The 15,363-nt window shown below is 35.8% G+C and overlaps 1 protein-coding gene across 6 annotated transcripts; it reads left to right on the top strand.

The window, feature by feature from the left end:
* The first annotated feature begins 4,001 nt into the window (after positions 1-4,001).
* Positions 4,002-14,591, top strand: LOC126717810 (transmembrane 9 superfamily member 2-like). 6 transcript variants are annotated; one of them, XM_050419715.1, is made up of 9 exons: positions 4,003-4,203; positions 4,793-4,891; positions 6,156-6,305; positions 7,046-7,086; positions 7,185-7,767; positions 7,864-8,001; positions 8,099-8,255; positions 8,361-8,845; positions 14,091-14,591. In XM_050419715.1, the coding sequence occupies exons 3-9, from the start codon at positions 6,157-6,159 to the stop codon at positions 14,308-14,310; spliced, it is 1,773 nt and encodes a 590-aa protein (XP_050275672.1). In that variant the 5' UTR covers positions 4,003-4,203; positions 4,793-4,891; position 6,156; the 3' UTR covers positions 14,311-14,591. The 6 variants fall into 6 exon arrangements, with proteins under 6 accessions (XP_050275675.1, XP_050275674.1, XP_050275673.1 ...); XM_050419713.1 differs by having other exon boundaries at positions 6,151-6,305; XM_050419712.1 differs by having other exon boundaries at positions 6,127-6,305.
* The last annotated feature ends 772 nt before the right edge of the window (positions 14,592-15,363 follow it).

The raw sequence follows: 15,363 nt of genomic DNA, 5'->3' as shown, positions 1-15,363 counted from the left end.
CAATAGTAGTAAAAATAAATAAATAAACCTTAAAAATTAGGAAAAACTTAATCACCGACCCCCCAAGGTTTTTGACAAAAAATACATATAGCAATTCAAGTTCTAACAAACACAGCCCATTCTTTAGCCCATAAAAAATTATGGAAAAAAAGAAAAGAAAAGAAAAAAAACTCAAATCCCTTGTAAATTAGGACTCCAAAATCCGAATAAATACACAAAAACACAACCCAAACTTGCTAACTTCAAAGATCCAAACTTCAGGAGGCTCACTACCGTTTGTATAGAAAAACAAAATTACTTTTACGCTGCCAGCTGCAACCGAGCAAGAGGCCATGAGAGCCACCAACAAATTAGCCCCACTCAACATTTACGCCACCTCCACATCTCTGCCTCCGCTGCAATCTTTGGTCTAGTATGGGTTTCTCACTCTCTCTATCTATGTTCTATTGTATACAAATTTAAATGTATTGTTTTTAGACTAAGTGAACATTTGAATACAGCTGAAATGATTTTTCAGCTGTGTCCAGCGTCTGTCAGTAGGTCTCGTGCACTATTCACGAGACCTACAAACCTCTTTTTTCAGCAAAACTTTCATTAAAAATGGGTCCTACGGCACTACTTACACATTTATAAATTATTTTGTTACAGTGTTTTCAGTTTTCAGTTTTCAATTTTCAGCAATAAGCGGTATCTAAATAGATTCTAAGTAGAAGACTGAGAGTTAAGTAGTTTTTTCACTTTTTTGGACTTAACACACTACAATACAATAAATATTTGTACTTTAAGTTTGAAAAGGCAAGACACCACCACCGATGACACTTCATTGCACAGCACATTAACACTTAATGGTTTCCAGCTAAGCAACAATCTAATTTAAACCAAAAATTAAATAATAAAAAACCTAAAGCAACCACAGATTGTTTTGTACTGCAACCTAGTTAACACTTAAATTGAATTTATTATAATTTGATCAAAGTAATTTTTTAAATTATTTGTTTAATTAATAGTAGTGGCTTGGATAACTAAATTAAATTATTGTTTATAGACTTGTTAGGAAGAAGCCTCGTAACAGGACGACCAATGAGATTTTGAGTGAGTGATTTCTAAATAATTTAGTTCAAAATCAATTATAAATGGTTTTAATGCCATGAAAGATGACACATCTTCATTAAGTTATAGTTAATTTGTCAAATAAATAATGTTTTCAATCATTATTTTTGTTAATAAAGATTTTTATTGTGTTTATCTTGGCCCCGCTGGAATAAATTCCTGACTCCACCACTGTCTCTAAGTGATGCATTACTAGAATACTTGTGTATTTACTACCAAAAAAAAAAAAAATGAATACCTGTGTATATAATTATTGTTCAAGTGTTATGTAATGTTTTCATTGTTTTGTTGTGAACTTCATTCATACATTTTGTTGTTATACTTGTCATTGAGTTGCATCTGAACATAGTGTGCAAAACTTTGTGAATTTAGAGTGTGATGATGCCGAAAATCGTTAGTTAGCCACACAGTCCTCATGTGCTCTAAACAACACCTGCACAACACAAAAAAAGAAGCACACCTTACAGAGAGTATCAGTGTGGTACCAGCCAAATGCCCTCCAATGGTTAAGTTAAAGAATGTTCACAACTCTAGAGTGCCAGAGTTGGGGTAAAATTGTGCGTACCTTGATTCCTGAGGGTTTTGGGTTTTTTATAGTAGCATGGAACCGACTTTGGTTTCTTGGTGAAGAGGAATTTTTTCTTGTAAGGAAGATCCTCGTAAATGTGCGTATTTTATGGGATCCTTTCCATATAGAGATTTTGTTGACTAGGGTTAATTGTGAAGCGCAAGACATTTCCATTTGGGGTTTCTTGGGGGCTACTTAAGTCATGTGGATGCCACGTGACCTTGCCACCGTTCACTTTATATCTGTCTACATTCTTATCCGTCCATCATGGGGAATCTGTCCTCCTTGGATGTGTACCCCCGTCTCCTTCCATCACTTTGATCATGCACTACCAGTCCTATCATTCATGGCAAGTCTCATCAAACTAGGCCATTTACTTCAATTTTATCCTCTTCAGTTGCCTCCTCACTCCATGGGTCTGTCGCTTTATTTTCCAAATGGTCTGACCAAACCCTTGGGATATGCACTCTGATTTGAGAGGCTATCCTAGTGCCATTAATGCAGTAGGGCACGTGGCACATTTTCAGTGGTCATTTGCTCGTACCGAAGCATCCCTTCGTCTTTCGTGCCATTCCCTCTATATATATGCCACTGCTTACTCTCATTTTCACTTTCCTCAACAAATTTTCAGAGCCAGAGCGCTACCGTCTACCTATTTTTCAACTACGTCTTCTCCGTTGCTTTGGGTGACCGTCTACCTGGTGCAACCATCTGCCACACCTTGCCCATTGCCACAACGTATCATTCAACTAGTAAGCACTCGTTGCTTTATACTTTTTTTTTTTTTTTTAATGTTGCGCACCCGTCACCTAAGCAGACCTGTAGAGTCTTAGGGGTTTATTTGTCACATGTAGGTGATAGATGTCTAGTGAGGTGTCGAGTGAGCAATCGTGTGTCCGCAAAGGAGTGGGCTACGATGAGGTGTTCCCATCAGGTCAGGAGGACCCCGACACCTCCTACGATAACAAGGTTCTGTTTGCCAATTCTTCCGTGAAAGAGGATAAGGACGTGGATGGTTCGGAAGGAGGTTCAGGTGGTGACTCGAATAGTTTAGAAGTAATATACGTTGATCCTCCCGTCCAATTCGTCGTAGGTCCTTACGGCTTAAGAGAGTTTATCCTTCTCCCATTGTGGACTGTAAATGACTTCAATTCCATCGTCAAGCAAAAACACTTCAAAACCCTTAGGGCGAGATACCAAATACCCGTCGGCATCCCCATCCGTCAACTTGGTAAGTTTGAAAAGTGTTATCTCAAGGGCATCGAGGACATTGGCGTGTATGAGCAAATGTTTAAGGCCGGACTTAGGTTCCCTTTAAGTGCTCTTCACTGTCGTCTTTTTTAGTACCTTGGGCTTGACGTCACCCAAATCTCTCTGAATGCCTAGAGAGTTTTCATCAGTGCGGAAGTTTTGTATGGGGTTTTGAGCGATGGGGAGCGTAGGATGACAGTGAAGGAGTTCTTCCATTTCTACTATCCATTAGAAATTAACCAGTCTAAGGGCATGTATAGTTTCCATCCAAGGAAGCCTGTACTTAGGCTAGTGTGTGACACTTTTGACTCCAACAGAAACTAGAAGAGTCGGTATTTATTCATTGACGATTGGATGTGTCACCCTAACGATCAGGAGTACTTGCCCGTTGACAAAACTTGGGGTATAATGCCTCCGTCCAGTAGGTATTCGTCTGGTATAAACTTTGTTTTTAATGTTTATCGTTGTTAGTCTAACTGTCCCCCTTTCTTGCAGCTCGAGACCGTTTAGAGGTGACTTTAGAGCAGTGGAGCTTCCTGGAGAAAAATTTTGCAATTGAATTGAAAAAGAGGACGTGGGCTAAGCTTGTTACTTTGGACACAATCCATTGGTATTGCGACAATCCTGAACCCATTGAAGCTGCCCGTCGCTACGACAATTATGCACGCAAACTTAAGTCCATCGTTTTTTATTTTTTTCCTTTTGTTTCTTGTAATTTACCTAACCTTTTCTTTCCGTCTACCTTGATGACCCTATTTTTACCGAATTTGAACTCTAAATAAATACCACTTTAACCAAAAGTTGTGCAACTCCCAAAAAAAAAAAAATAAATAAAAACTGCTCAATTGAAATATAAAAATTTTAAAAGTAACCAATGCACTTAAATTTAAATAATAATAATCTCAAATGGGCATCCTAAAAAATTCTCAAATTGAATGGGCTATGTATATTTTCTTTTTCCTTAAATATGCCAGGACCAACCAAGGCCCACATCCAGCCCTTTGACCCAACCGGGCTCGTCCGAAGAGGCTTTTAGTTTTAGTGCCGAAGTGTGCAGGAACTTTTTGATTTTTCTACTACAGAAGAACCAGTTGACTCTCCGGAAGTCAGTCATACAATAAAAGAACCAAATCCAAATCAAACAAACAAACCATGTAGACTACAAAACAAAACACACATTCAATGTTTTCACCTCTATGATGATCTTCCAACTACATGGAACAGCTTCATCAACTTCATTTGTCTAAACAAGAAAAAAACAAAACGCTTTCAAGGTCATTTATACTTCATTTCATTTCTCTTTTTTTGCATTATGTTCATAACAATCTAAGAATTGCCCCCAGGACTTGTAGTTTCGTGGGTTTCCCTAATCTCAAGTTTTGGTGAATGAAATCTTTAAAGATGGAAAAAACAAAAAATGGGTTCCTTCCATTTCTTCATATTTTCTCAGAAACAGAACAAAGGCCATGGATTTTATTGCTTTATTTAATTGAGGAATTGTTGGTTGTGTGTGTGTATTATGTTTTCTTTTGCAAGTACACTGTGTTAAGTTTAATATGTGGTTTGACTTTATTGACAATGGTTTATGTGAATGTGTTTATTTATATATATACTTGCACACCATGGTTCCAGTTTGTGATGAAGTGTTTCAATTGCAGGGTCTAGTTGGAAATTATTAGATAATTTGTGCTGCTGTATGTTGAAGTTTGATAAACTTGTTCTTGAATTTGGGTGCGATTGGCCTCTGTTTTTGTGTATTTGAATTTTGGTACAATGTGCTCTTTCTTTGTGGAACCAATGCTTGAAATTACTGGCTGGATCTAACAGGATTTGACGTGTGGAACACGACTAATTTCTGTGCAGGTGGCTCCGGTAATTGGTTGAACTTAGGTCATTGGTGAATTGAACATAGTGGGAAACTTTATGCATCTGCTTGTTACCATTTGATACTAATATCATCAGGTAAGTGGTCCTAATAATGTAGGCCTCAGTTTGTTGTCATTTGATAATCAGATCATCATGTAAATGGTCCAGATTAGATGTTGGGCCTTTGTGTAATGGCAAGTGCCTTCCACTCAAAGCGGCATGTTGTGGGTTTGAGACTAGGAATCAATCTCTCCGAAAAAAAAAAAAAAAAAAAAAAAAAAAAAAAAAAAAAAAAAAAAAAAAAAAAAAAATTTGGGGGGAAGGCTGCCCACCAATCATCTCATCTAGATCCACTAAGGGCCCGTTTGGATTGAGGGGGAAGGGAGGGAGAGTAAAAGGGAGTAGAGTTGGCTGAAAATAGGTTAATTTTGGGCTAATTCTACTCCACTCTCTCTCCCTCTGCCTCAATCCAGATGGATCGGTGGACTTTAATGTAAGTGGTCCTAATTGTTTAGAGATCTTTAGTCCTTTATACAAAATATTAATATGTTAGATGCACCTTTGGAAGAGGTTGGTTCTTGAAGAGTGAAAGAGTATATAGACCTTCAGGCTTTAGGGCTCAACTTCAGTTGTTAAGGAGAAAAATGGTCTTACTAAAGAAAACATAGTTGGAAGATATTTAAATTGTTCAGAATTGGGAAGAATGTTTAGGGTTAATTTATTTACCCTAACAATAACACACATACATACTATTTATTGGTGAGTAATTACTATAATAGATAAGTTCTTGTTCATTTTGTTGGAGTTGGGCACCAAAAAGCTCTAGCTCAACTGGCACCTCCTCTCCTTTCAAGTGTTAAGTGGAGGGTGAGGTCGTGGATTCAAAATCCATGTGCAAGTTACTAATAAAAAAAAAATTGTTGGCGTTAGGTTGGGAATTTTGATAACTTGGGTTGTAATTGAATTCACCAATATCAACATCAACATATTTCTGTCATTGTTTGCACTTCCTCTACCTCCACTTTGGATCACATTCATCTTAAGATACTGGCTTCACTGTCCTTACTTTCCTTATTTTTTTTTAAAGGCTTCACTGCTCTTGTCATCTCTGCCTTAAACTCCAGCAATTGAACCATGGTCAACTCGACCACACCCCATATGTACTTGAATTCTTAAATTCTTAAAGCCCTAGGGCTTCACATACTTAAGATTGCAAGTTCAAGCAGAACATGACCATAGGTGTCTATATTGCTTACATGGTCATGCTGTATAAATTGTACTTTATCTTCATATCTTTCCTTTTACGGCAAGTCATTTTCATCTGATTTAAGGACTTTCTTTCTTGTTGCCATAAGAGAAGAATGGGGAAACTTGTGGCAATAATTCTTTCTGCCATATTTGTAATGTGTTGTGGGAGTCAAGTGATGTCAGATGCAATTGATCATCGCTACAAAGCTGGAGATCTTGTTCCTCTCTATGCCAACAAGGTTGGGCCATTTTCCAATCCCAGGTAGAGTCTCAATTTGCCCATAAATTGATCGTTAGTATTGACTGTGTTAAATATGTTGTCATTTTACTCTTAGTGTTTCTTTTTTGTTTTTGCTTTTTTCTCTCTTTTTGTATTGTCTGATATGCTTTGTGCTACTTTGCATTTAGCAGTTTTTGAATATATATATTTCTTACCTATCAAAAAAAAAAGGATTTCTGTTTTTGAATTTCCTGTTTTCTGTCAATGTTTTCAAATGGAGGATTCCTGTTTTGGACTTCTATGGTTTAGATTGCTTGGAGCTTTGCTTTTGTTATCTATTTGTGAGTATTGGTGTAAGAAAAAATTTATGTATCAATACTAAAATTCTAGATCTCTTTTTTTTTTTTTACAAGAACTTACCCTTACATATGTTTGTGTGGGGGTGGGTGGGTAGTTTGTGCACGCACACTTGTGTGCGCATTTTGACTCTCTATATTGCCTCAAATTTGGCACGCTTTCTTTCAAAGATAAAAAAATATGGTGTGAATCATATATTTAGAAGCATATAACAATTTGATATTAGACTTCGACACAACGTGAGGTAGTTTGGTAAATTATTATACACAAAATGTAAAATATTTTGTTTAGTAAGTGGATTTTTATTAAATCTTTAATTTCTATACTATTTGTTTGTATATATCTGAGATGTAGAGGGCTTCTTACGATAAACTAGGAGTGCAAGGTATATTTTTTATTTCATCTTTTGTCCTTTTCGAATACAGTGAAACTTACTGCTACTTCAATCTTCCCTTTTGCTCACCAGGTTTTCATCTTCACTTATGTCCTATGTTCATAGATCTATGTTTTTACAACTCATTTTTATACTTTTCCCCTCTATTATTTGATTAATCACATTGGCAGATTATGTAAAGGAGAAGAAGGAAACTCTAGGTGAGGTATTGAATGGAGATTGTCTTGTCAATGCTCCATATAAACTTGAATTCCGGATAGATAAAGATTTTCAAGTTGCTTGTAGAAAGAACTTGACAAGGGAAGAAGTTATTCAGTTCCGAACTGCAATCAAAAGGGATTATTACTTCCAAATGTATTATGATGACCTGCCAATCTGGGGATTCCTTGGAACGATTGACAGACTAGGCACAGCTGTGCCAAATGATAGATTTTTTCTTTTCATGCACCTTCACTTTGATATTTTTTTCAATAAGGACCGTGTGATTGAGGTCTCTATCCGTATGGACCATACACATGTTGTGGACCTTACTGAGGACAGGGAGTTGCATGTGGAGTTCATCTACAATGTGAATTGGAAGGAAACAAAGATTTCATTTGAGAAAAGAATGGAAAAGTATTTGCAGTCTTCTTTCCTACCACATCACTTATATATCCATCGGTCTGCAATAATGAATTCATGTATTACAGTTCTCATCCTAACTGGTTGCTTTGTAACATTTTACATGCGAGTCCTTAAGAAGGATTTTATGGAGTAAGTATGCATGAATGCATAAATATTCATTCCAATTTTAAATGATTTTTCTTTTTCATTGCTTTTATTCATTTTATTTACTTAATTTCCTGAAAGACATACATACAATGAAGTATTAACTGATGACCAAGACGAGAAGGGGTGGAAGTATATTCTTGGTGATGTGTTTCGGTACCCAAATCACAGGTCTTTGTTTGCTGCAGTCCTTGGTTCTGGCACTCAGTTGTTTATTCTGTAAGTCTTTTAGTAAGACTGTCTTGTCTAGAACCAGTAATCACAGATGAGTACATTCTGATGATTTTTTGTAACTTCTTTTTGTTTGCATTTCCAGTACCATCCTAATTATGATACTGGGACTAGTTGGTGTCTTTTATCCATATAACCGGGGAAATCTCTTGATGGCTTTGGTCTTCATATATGCAATTACTTCTGGTATTGCAGGATACTCATCAACCACTTTTTATCATCAACTAGAAGGAACGAATTGGGTCTGTACTGATAGATTATTTCTTACAGAATTGGCTTTGATACTTGTGCCTCTTAGAGTATAACCAGGTGAACTGATTAGTTTTTCTTAAATTTTGATGTGGCAGGTGAGGAATCTGTTGTTTGCAGGATGCCTTTTTTCTGGTCCTCTGCTTTTCACATTCTGCGTACTTCAAACTGTTGCAATTTCTTACAAAGCTAATGCAGCTCTTCCCTTTGGCACCATCCTGGTGTTAGTTCTGCTACTGACATTTGTTGCATTTCCATTGCTCGTTTTGGGCGGGATTCTAGGCAAAAATAGCCAAACTGAATTTCAAGCTCCTTGCCACACCACAAAGTGCCCAAGAGATATTCCACCACTCCCCTGGTATAGGGGTGTTCTTCCTCAGATGGCATTGGCTGGTATTCTACCTTTTGCTGTTGTGTACACTGAGCTTTACTACATATTTGCTAGTGTCTGGGGTCATAGGATCTACACAATATACAGCATCCTATTTGTCGTCTTCATTGTTCTTCTGATTGCCACTGCTTTGGTTACTGTGGCTTTGACTTACTTTCAGCTTGCTGCTGAAGATCATCAATGGTGGTGGAGGTACGCAAGCATTTTTATAATATAGTCATTTATTTCATAAATGATTGTGAATCATTGAAATAGAATTAGATATGCGCTTGTGCATGGGGAAGGTGTTGGGCACCCCATGGCAATCATCTAACAACAATAACTTTTCTTTTGTCATTCCTTGTATCTTGGAAATGTCTACGTAATTAAATAATGAGGAAGAATAAATGGTGGCTTCAATCGCTCTGGCCTTTGTATAGCCCAGTCTTAGTGATATCATTCTCTATCTTGTTTTTTTTTTTTTTATGAGAGCCCTAAGCATATCAGGGTCCAAGATTATAGGGGGCCTGTGGTCTTTTATGTGTTTTTTGATAAAAGAGATAGTGTGGGTACCTTAGGTTTGTGGTCTATATAGTTGGGCTCACTTAAATCTTAAGGAAATGGGCTTTCTAACTCCAAGTTACCTTCCCAAATGAGCCCAGGTGCTCCAAGGATCTCCCTCCTGAATCTGCATTTCTAAATCCTAGGAACTTTTTTTGAAACTCCTAGAGGGTATTGGAACTGATTTGGGGCTTCTTTGGAGCATTGAAGAGTGCTTGTTGCTTCTTGTTGGAAGTTTTGAATGAATGAAATGAATGAGGCTATTTAGCTTGGAGCCTTGGTGGCCGCGCATAAAATGCATGCTTGACCCATGCTTTTCTTTCTTACAATATTGCTTGAACTTTTGTTATTTTTATTTTTACCCTTCTTTGTGATGTGGGAGACACAAGTATATTTTATTTTATTTTAGTATTATTTATTTTTGTAAGTCACTTGTGTTTTTATATTTTAGGTCCTAAAAGTTTATTACTCTATTAGTATTTTAATATCTGGAAGCAAGAATATTTTTGTAATTAGGAAATTAGGGTTTCCTATGCCAACTAAGATTTAGGGTCTAGTTCCTATATAAGCAAACTATTGTACACCTTTTGGAGAAAATTTTGATGAATGATAAAAATAGCCCATTGGTTTCTTTGGTATGGTGTTGACAGCTAACCGAGGTGTTGATTCCTTGTGGTTTTCCTTGCTTGGTGCTAACTTTGAGCAAGCCTTGATGTTAACTCCTAGGTTCCTATGCATTTGTTTTCTTGTCTTTCAATTTTACTATTCAATTGTTCTGGTTGGCCTGCGTCATCTTTTGTCACGCATATACTATATGGGTGGAGTGCAATTTGAATTTTCTTTCCAACTGGGAATTCAATATAGGCGGTTGAGAGTAATGTTTACCTTTGTCGGCCTCATGTACAATGATTGTGCAGCTGCCTCCTTCACTTTGGGTTAGATTCTGGGCTGGACATGGGTGGGCTTCTACTGTTGGCTGGGGTAGCCTTGATAATCGTCCCTATATTGTATGTGCGGCTGCATGTTTTTCCTTTGATTTTGTTTAGGCCTGCTTAGTTGGCGGACTTGAGAGTTTGTGTAGGAGGGTCAAAATAGGGCATCGACAATTAGGCTTGTGTAACCTATACGATTGTGATGTGTACAGTTGATTTTAATTAATGAATGAATCTACATGTTTATGTTAAAATGAAGCGGTACTTACTTTCGCTTGACCTTCAAATGAGTCTACGTGCTTGCATGTCAGTAATTCAAGCATGATTCTTGTGATGTTTCAGCACGATACATTTTGATGTACAGGTTCGTGCATTATTGATTGAAAGACAATCACCAAACAATACATGACAGAAATTTCTGAAGATGCACTTAATGGGAGTTTTATATTTCGTGGCCTACACACACATGATACATTATGTATGATTCAATTTTTTAACATCAAATACTAAGTACAAAACTGCAATTAGACAATCTAATTCAAGGTATTTAGCTGCTTGTCGTATGACCTTGGTGGCACTGAAACTTAATGTTTAAGAGAACAAATAAATAAAGGGATCTTTTATTCATATGTTATCATCATGTCATCACTTGGAATGGAAAGAGTGTATTCTTGGAAGTTACTAGCGTTGCTAAATTTATATTCTGTTATTTTCTTCTGCTTTATGCACATCAATTATATATGGATGAAAAAAGTAATTGCATTCCAACTTTGTTATACAATTTTAAATAAAAATTTTAAGGATGGAGTTAGGACTTTTTTAGAGGGGACAATCAGTAATTTATTAATTTACTAATACACACACATACACATATTAATACTTTTGCATACATTTTTCTCATAAAAAATAATAAAATAAAATAATGCATACATATACATAAATGAAAACTCATATATATTATTTATGTCTGCATTAACCACGAAAGTAATCCAAATCCAACATAAATGAAAACTCAAGTGATTGATTCTCTCAAAAATCTTCAAAAGAAAAAAACTAGTTCTTGTTGCATTGAACTTAAAATACAAATTTGGATAAAATAAAGAAAAAAAATTAGATAGAGATTGAACCTTTATTCAAATAATATCAGCATGTTATCAAATAATTGGCAATATACTACAGAATATGGGTAGAAGAAGTAAGTTAAGTCTACATAGAAAACAAACATAGCAAAGGTCACAAATTTGTGATTTCACAATCTATTGTGGACATGTTTGATTTCGGGAAACCGCTTAAACATAAAATGAACCGTAATTCAAATAATATTCCACTCTCATGTCTGAACAGAAAATATCATAAATGGTGTGGATGCATGCAGAATTTTTTTTTACATGTGAAACCAGCAATACTAAGGGCCTAGTTTCTTTCTTTCAAAATCTTCCAGGCTAAGACAAGTACTAATTTAGATTTATCCAAAAAAAAAAAAAAAACAACAAAAGAATACGAATTTGAAAATCAAGAAGGAAAAAAAAGGAAAAAAGATTGTGACATAATATTAATATTTGTTCATGATAGGGAGAGAATAAAAGGTTTTTTTCTTTTTTGTACATTGAAAACCAGCCGACCCCAAAATTTTAAGACTAAGGTTTTGTTGTTGTAATTTACATTGAAAACCAACAATATCTAGGGTCAGTTTTGGGATTTCACAATATTTTTTGGGTGATTATTTTGATCATTGTATTAGTCATAAGGTCTTGTTTGAAGTTATAACTTATAAATATTTCTCTTTAGAGCTTCTGGCTGGTAACCTGAATTGGCATTTTTTTTTTTTTTCCCTGGATCTGTGCAATGAATAGATTTGGGAGTTTAAATCAAACTTCGTTGATATGTATACCTAAATATTCTTAGTATGGGGTTTATGTTCTAGCCTATATAAGAAGTTGAATGTCTGCAATAGGGGATGGCAATGAAGAAGGTTTGTTTAAAGCTCTGCTTTGGTCTTAACGGGGCAAGGTTGGATGTCTTTAACTGGTTTGGGGTGGGTTTGGATTTAAAAAACGAAGCCTGTTGGTTCAAAGAAACTCTTGGTTTTGACTCAACCAATTAAGCTTCTGCACTATGTACATTAGTTGTTTGTAAATGCCATAATATGCCTTGGAATTGATTCTTTCATCGCGTACTTAATTTAATTTTGTGCCAATTTCTATTTGTTTCTGTCCTTTTTTTTTTTGGGGGGGGGGGGGGGGGGGGGTGTGGGTGGAGGCTGGGAATTTGGATGTCTGAGCAGAAACCTATTCTGCACAATGACTCTCTTTTCCATCTTTGGGTGTTTAGACAAATCAAATATTTAACAGTTTACTGATGCTGGAGGTACTAGGAGATCTTAATTTTAATTTAGTTTTATTTTATTTTGCAAGCCAAATGTATATTTATTTGTCAATTAGGTTTTTATTAGGTGTTACTTAGATTATTAGTAATTTATTTTATTAGAGATGATTCTATTTTTAATTCAATAATTGGGATTTCCTGAGTTAATTAGAATTAGGGTATCCTATGTTAGTTAGAATAAGGGTTTAGTACTCTTATATAAGCAAACACTATTCTCCAATGTCCGATGTTTAATCGGTAGATCTTGGTTGTATAAGTGGAGCCCTAATAATAACTTAACTAATTCTTTTTGGGGATAGCGTAGTTGTGGTTAGTGCTTACTCATGTCATATTAAATGACTTGTGATACCTTGGATTGTTTGGATTGGTAGAATGTATGAGTGTTGTGTGGGCGTGCATTGAGTCCTACATTAGGTGTGTACCTGGTTGAACTAGGCTATAAAAGTGATTACGATGAGCCTAATCATAATGTAGCTAACATTTCCTTGTGGCTATAGAAAATGGTATGGAAGCCAACCTTGTAACCATGTGGTTTAGGGGCATTGTTGGGCAATGAAAGTCCTGAAAAGGACATCGAGGATATAAGTGGGGGATATTGGAATGTTTGGAATGGATTAAATTGTATGAGTGTGTGTCTCTGTGTGTGTTGTGTGGGTGTGTGTTGTGTCCTACATTGGGCCTGTACTACATTGAATTGGGCTATATAAGCTATTACAAGGAACCCTAATTATAACTTTATTAGTCCTTTTGGTTTGGAATTGTATGAGTGCCTAAAGATATTGATTAATTAATTAATGTTGTATTCCACTGTTTTGTGTACTAATTTTTCAAGAATATCCTTGTTGTCTTGTCCATGTCCATGTTTCCTAGGTCTAGACCAAGTAGCTAGATCCTTTGTTTGTTTGACTTTTTGTGACACGCACAGATAAGTGGTTGAATTGCGACATCATTTGTTGTACTCAGATTCTTTCATTGGCTCATTTGATATATAACCTTTTCCTTCTCTAACTCTACCTAGCTATTATATATATTTGCTAAATAAATTTCATCCCAGTAGATGTTATTAGTGCTAAAATGTTGATTCTGTAGAATCCCTGATCTCTTGCAACTGATTCCCTCAATGCTTATCCCCCTGTGTATTTTACAACTAGAAATTCCTTTTAACATTTTTCATTTTCTGAAGTCTTTTATTGCACCATTTATGTTGATCAGTAACCATATTATTACTGGTATTTAGTTTTACATGGACTACTGATGCTCTAAGTGAGATTGATACCTGCAAAAGTCCCGATGGTCATCTGTTTAACCGTATGATGTTGACTCGATAGTTTTTTTTTTGATAAAACGTGTTGTCTCAATTGTTATTCTAGTATACTTCCTGTTGTCAACCTATATCTTATTTTATTCATCTCTGCAGTTGCATTTATGGATCATAGGTTCATCTAGTAACTACCTATTCTTTAACTGAAACTTCTCCACATAAAATGTTTTTCGGCAATCTAGACGATTGTCAATCCGCTTCAATGAGAACTTTGAATGCTAGTTTTGTTGACTGAATGGAGTATTTCAATCTATGTCAGGTCCTTTCTTTGCGGTGGTTCAACTGGTTTGTATATTTTTGGCTACTGCTTTTATTATTACTATGCACGAACAGATATGCATGGTTTCTTGCAAACCTCGTTCTTCTTTGGATACATGGCTTGCATCTGCTATGGTTTCTTCCTCATGCTCGGGACTGTGGGTTTTATTGCCTCCTTGCTCTTTGTCCGTCACATATATGGGTCTATTAAGTGTGATTAGTGTGTCTACCATTATTTGTGGGAGTATGATTTGTATCTCAAGTATGCTTCCAAAGTGCCTCAGAATTTAAAGCAGAAGATGCAAGTCAGGCTTTAGGGACTTTTTGTACATTGAGGATTATTAATATTGGGATGTAAATAATATCTGAGACATTATAAATGGAAAAGTGGAAAACTGCTTGCTTCTTTTCAGTACTTTCTTTTTTATGTTAAGGTACATGTACTATATATTTCTTTCAGTCTTCAGACTATGAAAAGACATTTCTCTTATTGAATTCAACATACGCCACATTGCATTAAATTGGTTTTTCCTTTTCTTTTGGTCTGGAAAAATTGAGGGAGTACAGGAGGAAATGCACACATGACAGCATTAATAAAATAATAATTAAATATAAGCATTTATAAAATTACACCCGCGAGGGTGATGAATGTTTTGACTTTTGAGTGGCTTGAATTTTCCTTGTAAAAATGGTGAGTAGAGGTTGAGTTTTTGTGTTTGATGGGATTTGATTTTCTGAAATAAGCGCTAATTAATAAGTATTGTATGTGGTAGGCTTTATTTTTTGTCGTGTGAAATACTAGTGTGGCACGTTGGTATTGGACGGTGAAACCAAAGGGTTTATAGAGGTCCTTAAAGAATTTAAACTCTTATTTAAAATGGGTTCTTTGAAAAGTTTGTATAAATATTGGAAAATTATACTTTATGTGAGGTTCTAAATGTTTAGAACAATTGGCAAATCGTGAATACAAACTTGTCTAGATATAAATCTTAGAGTCTATAGGTTTTATTAGACAATGCTTAAGGTGATTCAAGTCAAGATTTAAGAACATACAAGCTGCAGGAAGAAGACTTCATATTCTGCCTGGTTCGATTGATTGAAGAATAGGCTTAATCTGCAGAATTTTAAGTCAGCCCAAACAGCAGCTTAAGCCCATTAAGGATTAGGGTTTCAGATCTACTTCTCCCACTATATAAAGGAAATCCTAAGCCATGTTTTTGGGACTGAAGAGAGAGAGATTAGAGTGCCTCTTGTGCCTCTTTTGGTTTTAGGGT

The sequence above is a fragment of the Quercus robur genome, chromosome 3 (genome assembly GCF_932294415.1).
Source record: "Quercus robur chromosome 3, dhQueRobu3.1, whole genome shotgun sequence".
Taxonomy (NCBI): domain Eukaryota; kingdom Viridiplantae; phylum Streptophyta; class Magnoliopsida; order Fagales; family Fagaceae; genus Quercus; species Quercus robur.
Note: the sequence above shows the minus strand (reverse complement) of the source record. Positions and strands in the feature narration are given on the sequence as shown.